Source organism: Sphaerodactylus townsendi, linkage group LG04 (assembly GCF_021028975.2).
Source record: "Sphaerodactylus townsendi isolate TG3544 linkage group LG04, MPM_Stown_v2.3, whole genome shotgun sequence".
NCBI lineage: Eukaryota > Metazoa > Chordata > Lepidosauria > Squamata > Sphaerodactylidae > Sphaerodactylus > Sphaerodactylus townsendi.
This window is the reverse complement of record NC_059428.1, coordinates 99,666,801-99,690,488: the sequence shown is the minus strand read 5'-3', so window position 1 is coordinate 99,690,488 and position 23,688 is coordinate 99,666,801. Positions and strand designations below refer to the sequence as shown.

General features: G+C 40.8%; 1 protein-coding gene across 3 annotated transcripts in view; it reads right to left on the bottom strand.

Moving 5' to 3' along the window:
* Positions 1-10,724: 10,724 nt before the first annotated feature.
* NCK2 (NCK adaptor protein 2) overlaps positions 10,725-23,688 on the bottom strand; it is an 83,824-nt gene continuing 70,860 nt past the window's right edge. For all 3 annotated transcript variants that reach the window (XM_048493893.1, XM_048493894.1, XM_048493895.1), the window contains 2 exons: positions 21,964-22,685; positions 10,725-13,528 (listed from right to left, as the gene is read on the bottom strand). In XM_048493893.1, coding sequence (XP_048349850.1) covers positions 13,334-13,528; positions 21,964-22,685 — 917 coding nt within the window. In that variant the 3' untranslated portion in view covers positions 10,725-13,333. The remainder of the gene's footprint in view (positions 13,529-21,963; positions 22,686-23,688) is intronic.

Here is a 23,688-nt window from a genome sequence, read left to right as displayed (position 1 = left end):
CACACCTGTAATTAGAAAGCAGGGGACAAATGGAATTCTACTGAGGTATTTATACAAATTGGAAGATATTTGCAGAAACACAGACAGATAATTTGACCTATATAGCTTTCTTTGCATTGAATTATAGTTGTCAGCTTCTGCATAGGTAAGATTATAGTAATTGATTTACACTGTTTCTCATTCAGAGATGATAGGACAGATGTGTAAAGAACATTCTAATTACTCAGGAGCACATCTTTAATTATCTTAAGACTAAAAACTTGACCGTTTGTACCTACTGAAGGGGGGTTATTTCACACTTTATCATACAAACATCCTCTATTTTGCCAGCTATTTAGCTAGTTCCACAGGCTGAGATAATATTTCATTCTGCACTGTCTGCTCATGTACAATCATTGTATGAATAAATGCATTCTTGTATGAATAAATGCATTCCCTTGTATGAATAAATGCATTCTAGATTCATCCAGACCATTCTGCCCGCAAACTCTGCCCTTTAGATGACCTAGGAATTGACCTACTGCATCAGACCTGGAGCCCACTCCATCTCCTAGCAATTTGTATTCAGAGGTTGGCTATTTCATTGGGGATCATGAAACTAATAGCCACTGGTGGCCTTGCCTTCAGTGAATTTGTTTAATTCTTTGCAAGGTAATCTAAACCAGTAGTTACCACATCTTTTAGGAAATAGTTAAACAATAGGCATGACTAGTGTCAGCACAAGGACAGCGGTGGGATTCTGCCCCATGCTATATTCTGTTTACCTACTTAGCTATGAGGTTGGAAGATTTTTGTTGAATATGAGAGTTGTTCAGTCACCCCTTTCTGTTCTACTGGTGTTCTGCTTGTTGCTGGTCAAAATGGTTGCCATATGCCTTAGTGGGATTTGAACCCATTGCCCCTCGATCAATACATGGATGCTTTTCGCCCTGTATGGATTTGTGTTCCATTGTTGGTCTTCCACTCTCTCCATAGTCCTTCCCTGGCAAAAGAATCGTATTTCTAAAATCCACCCCCCCCCCCCACATGTCCAGGAAACATCCTGCGGTGGCCTCTGTAGGACTGTGACAGTGCTGTGACTTAAGTGGCAATGCAAAAGAGAACCCAGCTCCATTCAGCATCCTGCCATGTGTTCACTCCTGGGCTCCTGCCAGTTGCAAAACAGTCTTCCATCCTGTGGAGGGTGGTGCGTTCCTTTTGCTTTTTCAATTGTGGTTTTCTGCAGATGTCAGGAGATCAGTAGCCATTGAGTTTTGTTGTTTTCAGCTGCCTGTGACAAGATCATCCATTGGTTGGTTGTGGCAGGGTTGCCATGGACGTCAATACAATTGCGATGTTCTTAGCACCTTGGAGTGGTCTTTCCTGCACATATAACAAGCATAGGGAACCTACTATTTCTACATAGGTCTTAGGATGGGGTTTTCAATTCCATTTCCACTCCTCGGCACTTATATCTAGTGTTTCCAGTTTATTCCTTTTGTCTAGCTTATTGGACTAGGAATGTTGACATATTGTTGACAAAAGGTGTCATTTCTAATTAGCTTCACACCATCCTTTTGATAAATTACATGCCCAGATATTCCTCCAATTTCTTCATTTCAACTAGGTTTTATATACAAACCCACCTACACATCTTTCCATACATCCTTATCACTACAACGTATCCTACAACTTCCTCATCTTTTTGAATAGCTGTCATTTTTATATATCCGAGTGTTCCCTCAGAACTACTTTCCTGGAATGTACCAACATCCATGATAGCCACTATTCCCCTGTGCTATTTCAGCATCATTTTGTTAACATGGTGGAAGGATGTGTCACTGTGATTGAAGATTCTCTTGTTCAAAGGTGTAGCACCAATGGTGTGAGGTGTGATGCCCCAGCCGGAGCAGTGGTGGAGGCGTGACCAGGCTGTAGGGGCGCCGCGTCAGGGGCTCAGGGCACATGTCCTGGGCAGAGTTTTCCCTCGCCCCACCTCTGCTCTTATTCTTGCAAATACATACCTATACACAGTGCCCTGCTACATAACCATGTGAGTGTCCAAGTTTAAAGAGTGCACGTGTGGCTAGCTTTCTAGCCAGATATTCCACAGCTGATAAAGACATTACCCTCTTTCAAGTTTAGCTTTAATTAGGCTTGTACCTAAGTACCTAACTAGTACAACATAGCTGAAATGGAGCTTCTGCACATAATTGCTTCTGAAGTACTCCAGCGCTTAATAATAGGTTATTTCATTGGATTAATTTTAAATAATAGATAGGTAGCACTTATTTTCTTCTTGAAGACACTGGGCATAGAATGTGTAACTGTGTTTAGGATTTCCTGGATTCTTACCTTTTCCCCTCTTGCTTTGTTGGTAAGGCTGTGATCCATCAACTCTTCATCTCTGGTTACCCTTGCTCCCAAGCCCTGTTGCATTGTTTATGCCCAACCCTCAGGATTTAACATATTTCCACTTTTAGATAGTTTAGTTTCCTCTTTTTGCAGTCAGATCATTCTTTCCTGTCAACTCAGTCTCCTTTACAGCTGACATTTAACTTTACTCCTCAAGATTGATCACTGGCTTGGTTCAAATGTCCTTCCTGGTTAAATTTACTGGATACTATACCCCTTTCAACAAAACAGTGGGCTGCCCCCTAGCACAAATAACTACATAGAATTGAAACTTCATCCACCACATGCTGGACCTCTTCGTTCTAGAATGCTCCACTTGGGTCCTAGCACCTACATAACAAAAGTAAATAGGCACAAGGACCCAAGCAGAGCATTCTAAAACATAGCCCAGTACATGGCGAATAGTTACAATTTGTAGGAGGTTTTTTTTGTTGAAGAGTGTAGTTCAATTTAATACCATCATCATTACTCAGTACCACCAACACCATCTGGCCTTAACCCATTTCATTTCAATCTCTGCCATTTGGCTTATGTTAATGGAGTTGGTTTTATTTCTAAACACCTTGGAATTATTTTCATCAATTTAATTGTCACTGAATGCTAGTTAACCATTTGAAAAACTGTTTATTGCTTTATTATCCTAAATAGGACCCTGCTAGATTGTACCCACCAATGAACTATCATTTGAGATTCTGCCAGTTGATGAAGGGCTAAAATGTCATCATACATTTATTTATTTTAAATCCAAATATGCCATTCCAAGTCACAGAAAGGCAGCCCATAGAGGCAGCCCACTGTTTTTGTCATCTTGAGAATACTGAGTAATGTATTCAAATGAAAAAACACTAGTTCAACAGAACATCATTAATCTCCTCCTACATGACTTGGTTACTTCATGTTTTACAAGCTTTAGAGTTAAAATAAATGTTTAATGTAATGGACATTGTTTTAATTAAACAATTTCCTTCATTGGTGAAATGCATCATTAATGACACATTTCCTCCAAGCAGATTTTGTAGAGGTCTACCTGACAGTTCATATCGTTTCAATAGCATATCTACCTGGAGAACCTTGCCAGGTAGATTCTCTTTTTGCCAAATCACTGGTAATCTGTTCACCACCCATGGTCAACTTTACCTGGAGAGCAATTAATTAGCTCAGTTTGGACCCGGCAATTGATATATTTGTTGTCATTGTTCAGTACACTGCAATAAGCCTTTGGCTCCTCCACTGGGTCTTCAAAGTCAGAGCCATTCCCTCGTCTCTCAAAACATCTATCTTGACTAGACCACAAGAATTTTAGAATCATCATCTTTCCCCATCCCAAGCAAATGAAACCATTGAAATGCCCATCCTCCTTATGAGAAAGCATTACAGGCACAAGCTTCAACTTTCCTTTTCCCTTAGCACAATGTTTTTAAAACACAGAATGCACACAATCCAATGCAGTGACACATAGTGTATGGATTATCTGTAGATGCAAAGTCTCAGTCTATCCATTACATCATGGAGGAAACATGGATAACAATGTTTTTTGTGGTTTGTTTTTAAGTGTTGAATTTGCACCCTTAACTAATAATGATGGTTGATCCACTTTGGATTCATCTCATCTCTTAAAACAGAGCAATGTTTTTGTTTCTGAAATAACTAATCATTAATTGAATCAGTCATCTCCACAAGTAAGAACTTATTTGAACCAGCAACTTCAGTACTGATGGCATTTCTGTAAACAAGCATAACGTGTATGACTTTAACCAACATCAGGACTGTTTCCTCAAATGGAACATTGTTTTTTTCATTACCACAGACCTGTTTGACCAGCATGAGTAATAAACAGGTACTTGTATGGAAGTAACTTTGAATACTGAATTCCAGGTAAGATCTGCGGTAGGAATGGCACAACTTTTTTACAAGCTTCCATCAAACGCAAAGAGCTCTTATATTTTTGAGAGATGGCAGGGACAAAGCATTGGCTTCTTTGTCAATGGAAAACTCTATCTTGGCATCAATTAAAATTCTTGAGCAGTATTAGAATTATCGTTGGCTGGACCACTTCAGACCTTACAACTTGCCACCCTCAGGTTTGTTTCAAGGTCAATATAACCATTTATGCATGCAAACGTGTAATATTCAAGTTCTACTGAGTTCATATACAGTTGCAAAATCAGAAATTCCACATACACTATGACAGAAACAAACTCAAATTCACAAAACAGGAACATTCCAAGTCTGTATTTCTTCAAGGAGGATAACAGCTCTTCATGTGAAGAAAGCACAGAACTCAGCACAATGCTAATGGCCCATTCTGATGTTATGTGATGTATCAGACTATTTTCATACACTGTTTTACCTAATTATGTTCTTGGACAGTTTTTAGATACATAACTTGGCCTGACAATATTAATCGAGGATCCCCAAGTGTGCAGAAAAACCTCTAGGGGTTCAGTCTGTTCCCAAACTGCAGATTCAAGTATCTGCAGTCAGTGGGCAGAGTTGGGAGATACATGGTTAAAAGGGATCTCATCAAGATTGCTGGAGTGGAAGGTAGCAAATAAATTGTATCAGAGATAGCAAGATCATATTTATGTCAATTTTTATTTGTGTCATATTTATGTCAATTTATACTCCCCATTTCTCCCCAGCATTGACCCAAAATGGCTAACAATGTCATCAGATGGGTGGGGGAGAACACTGCCACTCCTGCCTTATATAAAATTCACTGAAATATTCTAAAAAGAGGGCGCTCTTCTCCTCCTACTACTTAACTGCTACTACTTTCCTGTGCTTGGAAAGGTCTATGATTGGAAGAAGAGAACAAATTCAATCACTAGAACACTTTTTACAGCCCTCATAAGCTTGTTAAACTTTGGAATCTCCCATTTCACGTTTTAGCTCCCCTCCAATACTGCAGAGAAATGGCTGGAGGGACTGAGCAGCAACAGCAAGACTCAACAATTCATGGAAAAGGTTGGAGGCAACACAGCCCTAGCCAACCTGCAATCAGCAGTCCTGAGCAGCCTTAGAAAGTGGGGCAAGGCCGGCACAGCCCCAGACAGGCTGCAATCAAGGAGGAGGGCCAGGAAGGCTGAAGAGCCAGTCCCAGGCTGGCAGGTCTCAACAGACAGCTTGCCAGCCACAGGCAGGCTAGAGCAGGGAGCTCCCAGGAGGGAGGGAACATCCTAAGAGGGATAAAAGGGAGGCAGAGAGAGAGGAGGTTGGTGGTGTACATGGGCTCAAGTTTGCAGGAATGCTGTTAATTGCCTGACAGAAGTAAAGCACTTATGAACAGAAGCCAGAGTCACGTCTTGTTTGGTCCAGAAGAATGCTATGAGTTTCACAGGGACTAGCTGGCCTACCTTGAAGGAGTGACTGGCAGAGGGATGCTCACACATTCAGATAATATTGAGTCATTTATTTCAGCAAGTTCACAATTCAGTCTTGCCTCCAAAATAAGCAGAACTTACAACTATAAAATAGCACTGCAAGTTTTTAGATTTGAAAAACATGTATCATGTTTCATAAGCACTGCTAATTACACATGATCTTACTATTTGTTTCAAGCATGCCAGAGCGCTCATGAAGCACTGAAAGCAGTTCTAGGATACAATTCAAGGAGGATACTGACAAGCTACAAAGCAGGGTGGCCAAAATGGTAAAAGGTTTGGAATCCAAACCTTATGAGGAAAGACTTAGGGAGATCAATATATTTAGTCTGGAGAAGAGAAGGTTCAGAGATGATAGGATAGCCATCTTACTACATAATTGAGCACTGTGTTTCCTGACAAAGAAGCAGAAAAAATGGGCTTCTGGAAAGTGTAGTCCTTAGCCATCCAGGAGGGGTCAGCTTCCAGCTCCTTCCAAAGGGGGAAGGATCACCCTTGTGGCAGTGAGCCTTAAAAAGGGAAAGTGCAGGAGAAAGCCATATTCCCCCTCACATGGTGTGTTTCTCCCTACCAGGACTAGCTCCCTGTGCTGAGCTCTGAAGAACATCCTGCCTGGAACAGACTCTGCCAAGCTGCAGCTCAGTCAGAAAGCCCATTTGCAAAGATAGGGAAGCCTGTCTGTGTGTGAGAGAGCGAGAATCTATAAGTGAACTTTTTCTTTTTGTTGAATAATTAGACTAGGTTTTTGTTATCTGTGGTGAATTGTGGGGTCAAGTGGGGAGGACATACAGGAGGGGTTGGCCCCCTTGGTGGGCGCTGTTAACCCACCAACAGTTTTCTAGAGCTGTTGTATACAATAGTGCTAGCATTTAAATATTTGGCCATTTCTGCACGGCGACGATGGGGGTTGGGTCGGCGTATTCCAACGGTGCCGCGGAGCGTAGTCGCCCGGCCAACCTACCGTGTCCGTGGCCGTCTGGCGCATCGCCAAGGCCTGGGGACACGCCCCCCTTGCCCTGCGCGAGTGCTCTGGTGTCGCAGAACAGGGGGTGCGTCCCCAGGCCTCGGCGACGCGCCGGACGGCCACGGTAGGTAGAGGGCGGAAGGGGGGGAGGGCGCCTTGGGGCTGCTGCCGTTCTCACGGCAGCGGCTCCAAGCCGCAGTTTCCCATAAACCTTGCTTCCCAAGTGAGGTTGGGAAACGGCAGCTTCGCGCCGCTCGGGCAGGGCGAGGGCGGCATGGCTGCGAAGCACCTGCACCCCCTGTGCGAATGGCTCCCTAGGGACGGCGTTTTTGCCGTCCCCAGGGCGCCATAATCCGCCCATGCGGAAAGGGCCTTTGAAAGGATGTCACATTGAAGATGAAGGAAGTTTGTTTTCTGCTGCTCCAGAGACTAGAACACAGAGTAATAGATTCTAATGATAAAAGAGTCTCCTTCTTCGGAGATTTTAAAACTGAGGCTAGATCGTCAGCTATTGAGAGTGCTTTTATTGTTGGTTCCTGCATGGCAAGGGGACTGAATGGTCTTTGTGGCCCCTTCCAACTCTATGCTTTATATAGCATCTTTACATGCATTTCTATGGTGTCTTTACACACATTTACAACAATGGAGAAATATTTACCTTTCATTATGCCAAATAAATGCTATGTGAGTGTCCACACCCAATAAATGTTTTAGATTACAGAAGTATTAATCAGCTGAGTCAGTACCTTTCAAATACTCCAGTTGGATCCTCCACTGTGTCTGTCACTTCCTGGGGGGTAAGCAGTAATTGTTGTGATGCTTTCAGTTACTCTCATCCCTTTGGGTTTTTCTTAAAATTTAGCTAACCATTTTAAGTACAACAATTACTGAGGTGTTTTTGGCTACATTCATACTATAATTACAATAATCCCTATAAATTATACATATGCCATTTTACAGTGATGCTTTTCACCTTTTTTTTAAAGCAGTACAATGCCTGCTTTCTTGGACAAGTTCACTTTTCATCCATTAAAAACAAACAGGGACCACTTCCTGGAAATTGGTTGGACACCGTTTCAAATTCACTTTACCCGAATTCATGATTCCAACTAATTAATGTAAGTGGTTAAAGATGCAAATTTGGAAAAAAACTGAATTGCCAAGGAAAAGCTAGGATTGGATTATTGTAGGAAACAACAGAATTCCCTGTGCATTGATAGAGCTGGTGGCAGTGTTTTTTATTTAGGGCTCATGCCTGTTAAAGTAATGCTACATGCCTGTTAAAGTTTTTATCATTCATTTTACATTTGGAACATAGTAGATAAGCTGTACCTGCGAAGGAGAATGGCATCCTATACTTGCTCAATCACTTTCTCAGCACTGAAAAACCATTTTAAGGCTTATCCATAGAGAGGCAAAGGATCTCTGGGGAAGGGTCCTTCTTTCTGTGGTTTGTGGTGGATTGTACAAGTTATATACGCAAGCAAACCAATTGTTTTCTGAGAAGCAAGAAAGCTAACTATGTTTGGAGGAAAGAAAAACAAACATAAACTGATTGTCAGCAAAAAGGTGGATAGAAGAAAAATATTTTGCCCTACCTTGGGACTGCAGACAGTTCTGTTACTGGTGTTCATGGAATAGATGCCCAAGGAAAATATTTTATGTGTAAGGTGGCCAGGACTGAATTTTACTAATTGGAACTTATCTGCCTAGACCTTGGTTGGTGGGTCATTTTCATAACAGTTGAAAGGGCATAAGTAATGAAGATAAACCTTCTTGTGAAAAGAAACAAGGCAGTGTGTCTATACAATATATCTTTCCCAGTAGTTATCAGCCACGCCTTTAACACTGATTTCACTCCTTTGGTAATTATCGGACCCCATATTTTTAGTAGTTAAGTACATCACAAGAATATGTATCACCGAAGTTTCTGTTTACTAATTCTTTCTGCCTGTTATGTTTCTGAATGAAATTTATTGAAAAGAGAGAAAGAACCTGTGTATGATATTCCATTATGCATTTAGCCTTGTGTGTAGCACAGTACCATATGTAGGGTATCTAGACGTTGTACTGAAGTGTGAGTTCTTTTTCACATCATTCCCAATATATATCTGCAAATCAACAGTATTTTTAGCCTAGGGTCACCTTTGATATTTTCAGCAATAATACTGAACAAGTTATTCAAATGCTCTCAAGCTTTCTAGTTAAACAAGGAAAATCTTCATTAACAATTTGAATAATCACAAATATTGGCCAATAGTTATTACTATTAATTAAATTTCTAGATGGCCCCTTTCCTTTTGGGTTCGTGAGACAAATAATTATACAGATACGTATGCACTCATGAATTCCTTTGTTACTGACAATTAAGCTCTGAACACTGAACCCGAGAGAAGGTCCCCAAATTGTGACGTGAAACTTTGGAATGGGTTTAATTATGCATAAACATATTTGCTAATTATATAAAAACAAAAAGGTAAAGTGGGCCACTGAGTTGCAACCAATCTATAGTGACCCCATGAAGTTCTGCCTCATGAATTTTCAAAGCACGAGATGAACACAGACAGTTGGCCATGGCCCTCTACACCAGTGGTTCTCAACCTTCCTAATGCCGCGACCCTTTAATATAGTTCCTCATGTTGTGGTGACCCCCAATCCTAACATTTATTCATTTTTCAGATGGAGAACACTGATGCAGAGAGTCTTAGGCAACCCCTGTGAAAGGGTCATTCGACCCCCAAAGGGGTCCCAACACACAGATTGAGAACCACTGCTCTACACAGTAGCGTCAGTCTTCTTTGGTAGTCGCCCATTCAAGTACTGATCCAGTTTAACTCTAAGCTATTAGGGCCGCTACACACAAACACTACCTTTAAAATCAGTTTTGGCTGATGGTGCAGCTTAGAAAATACTTACCTGAGTAAACTGTTTCTATTGGCTCCATTATGGCTTTGAAATGACACGATCCCACATGACTCTCTCTACAGCACTATAAGATGACCCAGGAGCCACTCTCCAAGGGAAGCCATGTTTATTGCATGGTTTTAATCTGCAAGTGTGGTAGACTCTTGGTAATTGTAAGGCAGCTTGATTGGACATTAATGGGCAAGGGGATAACTCTTTTAAAAATAAATGAGTAATTCAAGTCACAGCTGACGTAGGACAATCCCAAAAGGTTCTCAAGGCAGGAGATGGGGCAGAGCTGCTTTGCCATGGCCTGTGCCTCTGGGAAGTGACCTTGGACTTTCCTGGGAGTGCTCTCATCCAAATACCAATCAAGCCAACACTCTGAATGAATTAGAAGGTACTTTGCAAACACTGTGGCCATGCATAGGTACCACCAGGTGGGGTAAAGGAAGTGTTTTCTCCTACACTCCTACATCAGGGAGGAGAGGGAGTGAGGGGTGGCATGCAAGGGAGGCGAGGGAGGGGGCCCAGCATCTGGACATGGCCCACCCACCCTAGCAGAGGGAGAGGGAGGGGGGGCATGCAAAGAAAGGGGAGGGAGTAAGGGGTGGCATGCAAGGGAGGGTGAGTGGTGAAGCATTTCTTGTTTGTTCCATCATCTCTTAAGGAAGGGACAATCTTCCAGTTCCCAAAAACAAAAGAGCAACTGCTGCATTAAGAAAGAGGCAGCTGCTGAAGATGCAACCATAATAGTCCCTGTCATACTGTCCTTCTTTCCAAAAAGCCAGCCTCTGAAGTCTATCCCATTTCACTCCTCTGAATACTGATGACCAAGAGCTGCCTCTTCCCTGAATTATGCGGAACCCAAAGAGAGCGCTTCTGCCAATCTCAGTGTGGAAACAGAGCAGAATTATGTTACCAGCGGCAAATGGCTAGCACCAGAGTATTATGATCTGCAACCGAGAACAGCACTGTGCTAGCAGAAGTACAAAATCCAAACCAGGAACTGGAGGCGAATTTAAGCTAGTATGTTGAATATGTGATTCACAAATGCAATATGGTACCCACCGAAAAGAATCATTTGAGCTATTTTTATTTGTCTTTGAGGTGTGATAAATTAAGCTACTAATTGCTCTACATGAAGAGCTTGATCAACACATTTTAACAATAAAAGCAATCAACTTTATATTGTATCTAGATGACAAGCAATAGAGAATATGAGGTCTATTATATATAAAAAAGAACTTATTGCAACCTTTTCAACTTCATCAAATTGAATTTCTCAGCTTGTAAAAGAATCCTAAAAATGCTGGATAAAGTTTTGAGAACATTTAATGCATAACAACTGTTGAAATGCATTTCGGTAGCGCTAGTGCGGGAAAATGTTTTGTTTTGGTAGATTACACCCCAGTTCTGAAATATGGAAAATGTTAAGGAAACTGTTTAGCTTGGGAGAAACAACATAAGAAAAACAGCAGCCCCCCAAAAAGCATCAAAACTTTATACCACAGAAAATATACAATAAAAGTCACAACAAACTTTAAAAGCAACACAATTTAAAATTCAGAGATTAAAAAATGAATGATTACTCCTGAGTATCGGTTACCATACTAAGGCCATGACCCTAACATGATTGCAAATATACTAGACATTCATAGATGAAATCATCCACAATCGTATGGCCAAACTCATTTTAATTAAAGCGTTTATGCATATGGGTTTTTAACCACCAGCTAAGTGGTAGGAGTTGCAAAGAAATGTGGACACAAAAAAATGTCTGCTGCCAGCTTCTTACAGGCAGGATACCAGCAAGAAAGAACTTCCTGATTTGGCTTCAAAAAAATCTTGACAGTTGGTGGCTGGACACATTTACAGTTATGGCACATGAACTAGTGTCCACGTAGTAAGCACCACAAAAATGAGGCTGTAAGCCACAAGTCTTCTGCTAAAGAGTAATTCTAGGACAAGGCGTGTGCTCCAAAACAAACAAATGTCATCTAAATGGATTTAAATAAGGTACTCTGGACCAGACGGCAAATGACTGCTGCTCCAACGATAGGAACCACGGTAGTATCTTGCTCCCACAATATTGCTTGCATAATATAGACTGCTGCCGGTGGCATTTGCTGAGATGAGTTAAAGAACTGCCAGTGATAAGCTCTTTAGAGTAGATACCAACACAACTGGGAAGGCTGCCGAAACCACAAAGTTAATATAGCATTAGATTTCAGTGAGGCGTATTTTAACAAAAAATAAAACAAAGCATCTAGCCACAGGGGATGTTGTAGATTCTACAAATAACTTATGAACTGCAAATAAAATAAACAAAATTAAGAATACCACGGAACATACATCAAGCTTTTCTTTCCAACAGATTGATCACTCAAGTTCTAACCTCCACACATGGGGGAATTTATCATATTTCATCATGCTATACCAACTCACAGTCATCACCCAAGGATAAATTCAATACTCCATCTTCACATGATTCCTTTTTTTTATTACAATATCCAAAAAACTGGGTATGCAAGATTCTGGGATCATCAAGGTCCTTTTCTTGATTTTCAGGAATGTGCCATCAAGACTATATTAAAAACCATAAAGAAGGTTAAAAGTAAAGAAACAGAAAATGCATTTTCGTCATATAACATTCTGTGTGTCTTACTACCAATCACTCCACTTTTTGTACTCTGATTTTTTTCTTGGAAATGCAAATATATATATATATATTATATATATTATACAAATGCATGTATGTGTTGGAAGCCCCACCCACCTATAATTAGTTATGTTTATTAGTGTCAATCAGCTACAGATACATATTACTTTAAGAATTAAATACATAATGGTTTAATTCAAACAAGCAGAAGGGTAAGAAGAGAAAAGCATTATGTAGATGGCACATTTGGTTGGAGATTACCAAAACATTCAACCATTACAATTCAATGATTCTCTAAGTAATCAACTTTCAATGAAACATCTGTTGCATTTACATGTCAAAATACGCTAGATAGTTTTCTTTTACTACAATCTTACCGTAGTAGTTTAAGAAGTACTATTACAAAATGCTTTAATTAGTGTACTCTTCACAAAGAGCCAAGGAGGCAATGTAATAGTTGAGAAAAGGGTGTAAAGAGTGCTTCTAGGAATTTCTGGAATATACTACTTGGTAAGCAAAATAGCTACAGAACTCACAGCCACAACTGTTAATGTCTACTATATTTCACTTAATTAGCTGCAGGTTCAGTGCATTCAAACTGTGCCCAAAGTCTCTTAATGAGGAGTTCTGCTAGCATTCTGCCAGCGTGAGCCTATCCGAACAATTTAACACTGCTTTGAATTGAGAACACCCCCTCGTTATGTGAGCTAACTATGTAAACGTACATGGAGGAGGGGAGCTTACAGCCCGGGGAGGAAAACGAGGGCTTGCAACATCCATTTAAGTGAAATTTTCAACCTGAGGGAACGTGAAACAACTGAAGTTTAAAAAAAAAACAAAGAGGAAAAAAAGGAGAGCGGGGAAATAGAATAGAGAATATAACCAACCAAGCAAATACTTTAGAAAGAGGTCATTCTTTGAAGACTGTTTCAGATTGCTGTAGATTGCTTTGCTTTATAAAAGTGAATGTAGGACCTAAGGCTTGTAAGTTAGAAGAGGCCTGTCTGGCCTAGTCCATCTTCGACGTCACTGAAGTGCTTTGACAAGATATAACTTTTCCCCATGTTCACTGGTGAAGATGGGAGCTTTTTTGTAGTGTTCCACCAACTCATCCATAGTATTAAACCGCCGCTGCCCAATGCAATAGACACTGTCCACCAACTGCACTTTGAAATGTTTGTTCTTCCCTGATGCCTTTAGAGATACTGAAAAGTCACTGGGCTGCGAAAGAAAGGAAAGGAGACATTAAACGACAATATACAAAGATACAATTTTAAGTCTGCTACGAGTTAATGTAGCTATGCTTCTGGCTCCCTTCACTGCTTCATAGGTACTTCAAAACAAGGTTACTAACACCGTAATGTGTATGTACAGTTAAGCAAAAGCTTATTGTCAGCACTATATGCACAGACTAAGAATAGAAACCGGAATACTGAAATTGTACGAAGATGTGCACTGCTTCTGATTTCCCACAGAAGCAATGGAAGAATTATGTTGGCAATGTTGTTTTAAGCCGTGGCCACAAGAGGGCCATTCTGGCTTTGTCCTGTCAAATAGCCACCTTTTCAAGTGCAAGCCAACGTTTAAGAGTGGATCCCGTTTAACTTTTAAGAACATGCAACAGGACACACATCTGCAGAATCAAATGACTTGCCTATCGGGGCATTTAAAGAATGCTTGTCCTTTACTATGAGACAAACCTCTTAAGGGATCAGTTGCCTAATTTATTTTTGTCATTTTAGCACTTGAGGGACAGTGTGGTAAGCTGGTTAGAGCACTGGACTAAGGTCTGGGAGAACAAGGTTCAAACCCCCACTCTGCTAAGGAAGCTCACTTGGGCCAGCCCCACTCCCTCATCCTAACCTACCTCCCAGGGTTGTTGTAAGAAGAAAATGGAGGAGAAAATTATGTAAGCCACTGTAGAGCCCGCTGGGGAGAAGGCTGTCACAAAACGAAGCAAAAAATTACAATACATTTTGTAAAGTGGGGAAAAAGTACTCAGTGGAAAGTGCTTTGTAGACAGAACTCTTGTAGCGCCATACTTCAGTTGCTAGGATTGAATCATGCCCACCTCCCCCCTTTAAAAATGTGTTTCATATGTGCATTTCTTTTGTCTCCCCAACACCAACACCCTTTTTGGGTTTTGGTTTTCCATTATCAGTTTTTCCTCTGAAAACTGGCTATATATTCATGGCCAGTTCAGCAGCTTGAGATACACAAATGAACAGAACAGGCATCATCTGTTTCAGTCAGATCTCTTTTCTCTTGCAGTTTGTTAAGCTGGACACAGACTGCCAAGAGTTCACTGTTGCCAAAGAACTGAGTAACCAACATGGAGAGATTGGATAGATTACCTACTTGGGGATCTGCACTACTAAAAGATCTATACTTGATACCCATCTGTTACTGGGTACAATTTTAAATATTTCTACACAGCCTGGGTGGGGCCAGAATTACCAGAAGGACTGTTTCCTCCCCTACTATGGAGCCCATCAGTTAAGATCTGCATGTTGAGCCCTCTCCTATGGTGCCCCACTAGAGACAGGGTATTTTCTGTGTGGAACCTTTCCTCTGGAATGCCCAGCCCCCTTGAAAGTAGCATGTTGCCTACTTTGCTTTCTTTCAAGCACCAGATTAAAACATGCCTTGTCACCCAGGCTTTTAACTATGGGTTTTATCTTATCAGCTTTTTAATGACCTGCTTCTGTTTTAGGGACAGCTTTAACTCCACTTATGTCTAATACAGTGGACTCTTGGTTTTTGTTGTTGTCGGTTTTCTTTGTCAATCCTTTCCCTGAAAATTTTGTCTCAGTGTTCATCATTTGCTTTGGTTTTCGTCAGCGTGCGCACACTAATTTTGCAACAAAAACCGGTGACCCATGCATTTCCATCGCTTTCCAGTGTTTGCCTCGGGTTTTGTCGGTTTTGGATTTTGCCGAGGTTTCCCAGACGGACTATCGATGAAAACTGAGGTTCCACTGTAACTGGTATTTTAATGGGGTCTTTCAAGTCACCTCGAGCAGGACTCTGAAAGGCAGCACAGAAATAGTCTAAAATAATAGAGGACTAAATAACACTTTTCTCACTGCAAATTTCTGTGGTGACAGAGACCTACTGTGGTACAAACGAAGACATGAGATCTTCTTTTCATAACAATACACAGAACTCTGAGTTAAAAGGTGCTTGCAATGTTTACAAGCAAATATTTTCGGTAACTCATCCCATGGGTGGGGTTTTCCATCAGGCTATATAGACAATCTGGTAATTCCAGTGTTTTAGATCCTCCAGCCATGGCTGCCACTCCTAAACACTTAAAGTCTTCTATGTCCCACCTATATTCCTTAGCTTCCATTCAGCCTACTTATGTCTGGATCTTTCCCCAAATCTGCTAGAAATAAGGACAACTAGACTACAGTCCCTAGAAATACCACAGAGAACATGAACTATAACAGAAATTAATTGTTCTCTATTGGTATAATCTGAGCCACATAATCGAAGAATGAACTAGAGGGCTGACCTGACAATGAGGAGAGATTTGGCTACAGCAGGAAGTCTGCAGCCCCAGGAGATCCTTTGGTATTTTAAAAAAACTGGTTTTCTAAACATGAAATAACTGCTACTGGAATAACTAGGACTGCAACTGACAAATCACTGGAAATTTTTTAAATTTTTTTCATTTAAAGAAAAAGGAATTAAATTTAAATCTTTTGGGCAATACATTCTTATAACAGGAATAGAAATAAAACTGCTTACAGACGATGAAAATTATTTGCCACAAAACATAATTCAACTTTTAAACTTTTAACCAGTGCCAAAAAAAGTAGGTGATCAACAGAAATAGAACTGTGTGTGTTACTTGTGTGGGCAAAATATGGGCAAGGAGCAGATAAGCTAATCCTTTTGAAGCTGATAAGGTACTGATTGCAATCATGATTTCCCTAATGCTATCTTATTGCCAAACCTTTAGAAAAGTGATTTCAGGTATAAAAGTAATAGCTGCTCAATACAGCCAGGAAAGGCTAGTATACGGAAAGAGATATGCAAGAGGAATCACACCAAAGTTTCATTAGCTGAACACCAGCAGACACACAAGCAATGTGCCATATTATGAGGGCAACGGACAGCTCACAGAGGAGATGGGCGTGGGTGGGAGACGTGCAACTACTTATTTAGCAAGGCGACAATCATCTTCTATAAATCGATGTACTTAAAGACAATTTCTACTCTTTCGGCTGACATAAATGGCTTTGCAGTTCTAATATTTGCCTTCCCTACTAAGAATGCTATAAAATTAAAGGTACTTCCTCTATCACACAACAAAACGTGCACTCAAGGGAAGGCCAATTCTGATCCTTTGAAAGAAGCATAATTAAATACAAGGATTTAAAAGATGGCTGTTGCAAAAAAGAAAAAAGCCATCCACTGCTCTCTGCCCATCCATGAGTTTGTTTTTTACGTGACACCGGAATTAAGTGTTAGAAAAAGTAAACTTTACAGGCATTATCTCTTCTTCTTCTTTCCCAAGGCATGTATTTGTTTAAATTAAAGCATAAAATCTCGTCTTTCGAAACAGTCATCCTATACACTGCAAGGAAAATAAAAAGGCAGTCTGAAACGGTTTCTTGCTGTCCTCCTTGAATTTGTTCCAAGTATGTTTATTATTATATTTTGTTTCTAGCTCCCCCACTTTTTGTTTCAGATCTTGGCAGACATTTCTGCCTCTTTTCCCACTGGACATAGCTGCTGAGTTGGATGGCGCTGCATGCAATCTTTCCCAGGCTTCAGCCCCTGGAGTTTCACACAGTGATCACAGGCATTTTAAGGACATGTCTATGCTAGAGTTTTTGTTGTTGTTATTGTTGTTGTTGTTGGGGGTCAGTGCCCTGCAGTCACCATAATGATAACCCAACAGACAAGGTATTCTAACCATAGGGTTCTGAAGGCAATAAAAAAAACAGCAAGTAGTGATACACTTCCAATCAATTAAAAACAAATTGAGCAGCAAAATATTAAAATGAAGAGCAACAACTAAAATACTTTATGAAACAAAAGTCAGCAGAAACAAGTAATGAAATGAGTTTTCAAGGAAATAAAATGATGAAATAATTTATTAAGACAGACAGAACTAGAAATAGTCACAATCAGGAAAGGAACCACTTGCATGTACAACCAGAAAGAAGCTCAAGAGAAGGAAAATGTTTTAACCTGGCAAGAAGATGACAGGCGCACAGGAATAGGGAAAGCATTCCACAGGTTAAGGCCTTTTGCCTCATGGCTATCTGCAGCATGGTCAACCAGACCTTACACGCTGATCATAATTTTCAGGAGGGTTGACGTGGAAGAAGGACACCACTTTAATACAATCCAGTTCCATTTAAAGGGGTATCACAGCATTTTGAATCGGGCTTGAAACAGTTGGCAACCAGTCAATTTCTTTCAGATGAGATGTATTTTGTGGTTTTCAGTCAGTAGCCTCTTTGATCCAGTTTGCACTAAATAGTTTCTAAAAAGCCTTTAATGACAACCTCACATGGAATCCCTGGCAATAATTAGGCGTGGATATAATCAGACCACGGACAGATTCCTTTTTACAAAGGAACAAAACTGGGGGACCTGTGGATGTTGGTTAAAGGAAATGTATGCCACAGCTGACCAATGAATGTTCATCAGCATCCTAAACTAAATACACACCCTCTGGAGAAGATTAACACTATTCAAAATAGGTGGGCTCATTTTCTGGTCAGCGCTATAATAAAATACCCAAGACACTGAATTTTTAGTTATAAGGCTCATTTATAAAAACTGAACTCCTGCCTACGACAATCACATGAACTTTTGTACGAAGTTGGTGATATACTGCTGTCAATAAAATTGATTACAAGAAATACAGCGTGCCCCAGTTTACCATGGTGGCTGGAGAAAATGTGGCATAGGCAGCAATGTGCCACGTCCAAAAGGTCTCTGGGCAACGCAGAAGGGATAGAGAACAAGAAAACCCTCCCACTGCCCAATTTGGCCCATTGCCTACAATGGCTTATACCAAAAAGTCTGTGGGCCTATGTTCCCAGGCTGGAATGCCGGTAGAAGCTGACTAATGTTGGCTCCACCCCTGGGAAGGCCCTGGCCTGCCCCCGGCATCTGCTTAGGATGCCAGTGCAGCTCTGCAGTGCCCCGGACTTCCAGGTTTCAGCATCATGGAGTTTGGAGGTGCTCCCTATGCCAACAGGGCTCCCTTATGTGGCAGAAGGGGGCAACCGCATCGGCACAGCCCTTCATAACTCCCTATGTGGATTCTGGGTTTTAGTTTCCAACTACATTCCTGAGGAATATGATTTTCTTTGTCAGACTTCTCTGGCACAAAGGAGGGCAAATTTTTTTTTCATGCATTTCCAAATTGCAGGGGGTGCTGTACCCCTAACCCCTGCAATGTAGAAGGGATAACTATATATTGAGGGTCAACATTCATGAAACTTTCACCCAACACATAAGCAAGATGTTCTACAAAATGAGCTGTTTATCAGGTCTAACTGGGTACAATATAACCAGTCAGTTGAGGTTATGAAGAATTCATGGTTAGCAACACTTTGTAAGCAGTTTCTAGAACCCACAAGATGCCTAAAAAGCAAGTTTGGAACCACTGCAGGCTTCCTGCTAGCCTTTTCCTCTGAAGATCACTCGCCCACCTAGCTCAGCTAGTTCGAGATGCTGGGAGGAAAAGCAGGGAAGAGGCACCGCCACACCTACACTCTTCCAGCTTCCTAAGAACAAAACTTTTATTAAGTTTTTACTCAGAGCGAGTACCATGCATGAGGCATGAGTTGGAAACAATGATTCAAATCTCACCTCAGCCATCACCTTACCAGGACTGCTTTACATCAAAAGTCTCACCCATTATTGGGGATAACAACTCACATTTGCTTCTCATGTTTGTAACACATGTAAAGTGTATTGTAAATTTTGGGTGCTGTGTGGTTTCCGGGCTGTATGGCCGTGTTCTAGCAGCATTCTCTCCTGAATCCTCTGAAGATCCAGCCACAGATCCTCTGAAGATGCCAGCCACAGATGCAGGCGAAACGTCAGGAGAGAATGCTGCTAGAACACGGCCATACAGCCCGGAAACCACACAGCACCCAAATGATTCCGGCCGTGAAAGCCTTCGACAATACATTGTATTGTAAATATTAGATATAATTATTTATGTCTACTGGGACCGAGAATAGCAGCACAAATTGGAAGGGGCAGGCAGAATTAGGACAGCCTATAAATTGTCATAACATTCTCCCAAGGAGACACCCAAGGGCTGTTGAAACACCCATCCATTCTCCTGAAGGCTGATGGGAAAAGACCAGACCTCTTGTTTGTACACCTGCTCTGTGAATCACAGAGAAAGCCTGGGAAGGGAGTGCAGCTGGGCATACTCTAATTCCCATGAATAAATGCTGGAAGGCATACAGCTATCCTGCCATAAGATGATTTAAAAACAGAACACCCAACCATTCTCTTCCAGTAACTGCATAAGAACAGCACACATACAAAACAGAAAGATCAACGATCAAACCAAGTTGTTTCACAAAGAAAAACTTATCGGTTACCTACTTTTTAAACATCAGTAGCTCCACACCTCTTTATAGTTTGCAGGTCAGTCTGACAAGGCAACAGAGCTAGTTGCTTGGATTCAATTGTGGTTCACTCTAGACAAGCAGCTAGCAACAATAAGGCAGACACAAATAAACTGGCTCATTTAATGGGAATCACTGGTAACTCCAATGTTTATAGTCCCACCATGACTTCCTTAAGAGAAAGATATGACCTAGGCTCATAAGTTTCAGACCGCTAAATCCTACTACTGACGTTCTATACCTGATGGATCATGATGGACAGATCAGGTTCCGCCTCTCCCTAAGGATAACCAATGGGAGCTGACAGAATATTGGTGAGAGGTTGACAGTTAAGCAGCCGTTAGTTCAGTTGGAGTTAGAACTGGTTGAGGGAAGAAATAGTAAGCTTGAGTCAGCATGGAGCAGAACAGCAGCTTGACATGGACTGGAAAAAGGTCAACTTGCAATGAACAATCCCAAATTCCTGAACAGAGTTATGGTTCAAAAAACTGTAATCCTTTACCTGATTCACTCCAGTGTTACGGTATGCATAAACCATAAATAACAAGTTAACTCTTTTGTTCAAGCCTGTGGGGTAAATTTGCACAGTCTCAGGGAAAGAAGCGCACACATACAAACTAAGATCTTGGGCTGCATATAAATAAATGTTAGAGTATGAATAAATGATGACAGCAAATTAAGAAGCACTGACGTCCCAACCCCAACAGTTCTGTGCACTGTCGGATTCAGGAAGATTGTTAAAAGGGACTGAACTACTCTGTCTGGTGGAGTGTCTGAGTGAGAGGGCAGACCCGGTGCATGAACAGATCAACACTTTCTGTATCTTGAATGAGGCAAGATGGGTGGCAAACTGTGACTGACTGACCTACCTATATCTCTGAACCTGTATGACAAAGGATTCAGACAATGGTAGAGTGTTTAAGTGAGTAAGATTAACAAATGGAGGCCCTAGTGTAGAACCCCCAGGAAGCAGCAGAAGAGCAAGCCCACCAAACAGGTAGGTAGTAGTTAGTCAACTGCATACAATGTTTCTGCAATAATTGGCCAGGCTTTAAGGTGACTCAGGAGTATCCAGCTGCAATCCGACGCACAGTTAGAACTTCAGTAAAATCCAGGCCAAGCAGGTGTGCAAAGGACTGCAGCCTTAGTCGTTTCCACAACACCTGACTCACTTCACTGTTTCTTTGAAGCTATTCAAATACAAAAGAGCCAGAAGCACAGGAAGCAATTTTTCAGGCACAACCTGCTCAAATTTAGGATGTATACTGCAATGTCATGTATCCAGTGCTGTGTTTTTTTAAAAAAAATAGAAAAAAGAAAGCATAGAAACAAGCTAAGCATGTTCTATTCATTTATGATCAAACTAAATTAAACATTTTAAAGTAATACTTCATTATTAGCACAGATGCATCAACACAAACAGAACCAATTGTGAAATATTTACTATTATCATGAATAATAAATACTGCATCCATATTCACAGGAAATCCTCTTTTCAAATTAGACATCCATCCCCACCAATAATGTTCTGCTAGAGACATAAAATGGAATTGATGTGAACTTCCATCATTGACCCCCATTAAGATGCAAATCAAACAATGATTTGATGATACACAAAGAAGTTGCCAGTACATACACTCCTCCGGTGCTGCAGTCCTCCCTCTTACTAAAACACTACTTTGCTTTAAACTCAAACTGGTAAATTATGGTGGATTTGGATATACTACTTTAGGAAGGAAGGGAGAGAGGGCACTGCAGCAAAGCAGAGCCAAAGGATTATACACCAAACATTACAATTTTGTATTGCATGTGAGTTAAATCTAAGTAATATTTGCTGTCCATCTCTAAAAAAATCTACATTATCAAGTGATGAATGAGGCTGATGTGTGTTCACATTACATGTAGCTTTAATCCAGTAACATCTTTTGGTACGACAGTTGCTCTGGGAGCACTTGCAATTTACCTCATAGGATGCACTGCAAAATGAAAAATCAAGAACTCTACAACATTTCAAATTTGACAGTGGGCGCTACTTACCGAAGATTCACTGTCTCTGACAAGGAAGTCTCCTTCTGCTCCCCTTTCATTCAGAGCACATTCAGCCTGATGCCGAGTAACACTCCCATAATACCATTCTCTTCCAGCAAACCGTCCTGTAGAAGAGGGCCCCGTGTAACTTATCTGAGGTGGATGGGAAGCATTAATGGTAGGACCATCGCTTACAATTACTACATAGTTTTTGGGAACAAGACCAATTTGCCCTCGGGAATTTTTACATTTCCACCATTCTGGGTCATTTTCAGGTTTCTCTATGACTTCCATGGTCTCCCCTTTTTCAAAGTTGAGCTCTTCTTCTGTGACGGAACTGAATGGATACAGTGTCTGGACAACATGAAGAACTTTCATGGCCTGGCCGTTACTCATGGATGCTCCTTTCCTTAAACTTAGAAAACTCGGGGAATCAGCCGTTGCTTCTTCAACTTCTTCGACTACATAGTTTGAGGGAAACCAGCCAATCTGCCCATTGTAGCTCCCTCTCCACCAGCCGTCACTGCATTTTTCCATAACAATGACTCGAGATCCTTTCACAAGGGACAATTCATCCTCCCTCTCCGCCATGTAGGCAAATTTAACATAGGCTGGGATGTTCAGGTCATAAATCCGATCGGCACTGCTGCCATTGGATGGGTATTCTGCATCAGTGCTGGGAGTCGGAGAAGCATCTCGAGCACTTGTCTTCCTTTTTGTTTTACCCAAACCTGTTAAAAATAAAATAAAAATCTAATGAATGTTCAGTGAATATATCTGATCAAGTATAGAGCTAGAAAATCCTCCAGCTAATTCCTGCTTCTGTCAACAAAACAATTAAGACGAAGAAAGGAGCTAAAATGCCAGAAGAGTATTCAAGAAAATTGAACATCTTAATCTTTTAAACAACTTCTTCATTTCAGAAGGGTAACTATTAGTTTGATGTGTCCTTACAATGTATTTATCTCCATGATCACAATAGACACGGACATATAAATAGAGGCAGTGTGGCAAAGGAAATCCTGTTTTTAAAATTCATTACACATTAGGACAAGTTCTAGGAATACTATCTCTTAAAATATGTGTTGTTCTTTAATTCTGATTCCACATCAGTTTCACAGAATAAGAAGCAAATCACTCCCACTACTCAATATGAATTGGACTGAAGTTACATAAAAACAGTTATTAGAAGCAGATCTTTCCCATCTTCCAACAGCCTCCTGCTTAACTCCTCACCCCTGTGAAGACACTATCATGGGTCAAGGGACCCTCCAGAACAAAACACTGCACGGCATGGAAGAGATGCAACAGAAATTGGTTGAAATCCCACCCCTATTTTCTCCTGTTCCTCTCATACCACTTCCTGCCACTTGGGGATATTTTCTTATTATACAAAATTGAATTGAAGTCAGAATGCAAAAGTTCAGCCCTTTCAAAAAGCAGAAGTAGAATTTCCTTAACATATACACAGTTATGCTTTTACATATTCCTAGAAATTTTACAGTGAAAAAGAATTTCAAACCTATTTTTGATTCTTAGCATGTGCCAAACATTCACCTCACATCAAAAAACCTGAACACCATTCAAAATTCACTAAGTATAATGGCAGACATCAGAGATGAGGAAAAATTCAACAATTTTCAGTGATACCGGAGCCTGTAAAGTGTTTTGTCTAATATAAAGGAAATAATGGCTATAGAAACACAGACCAGAAAGAAACTCCATCACTTTAAG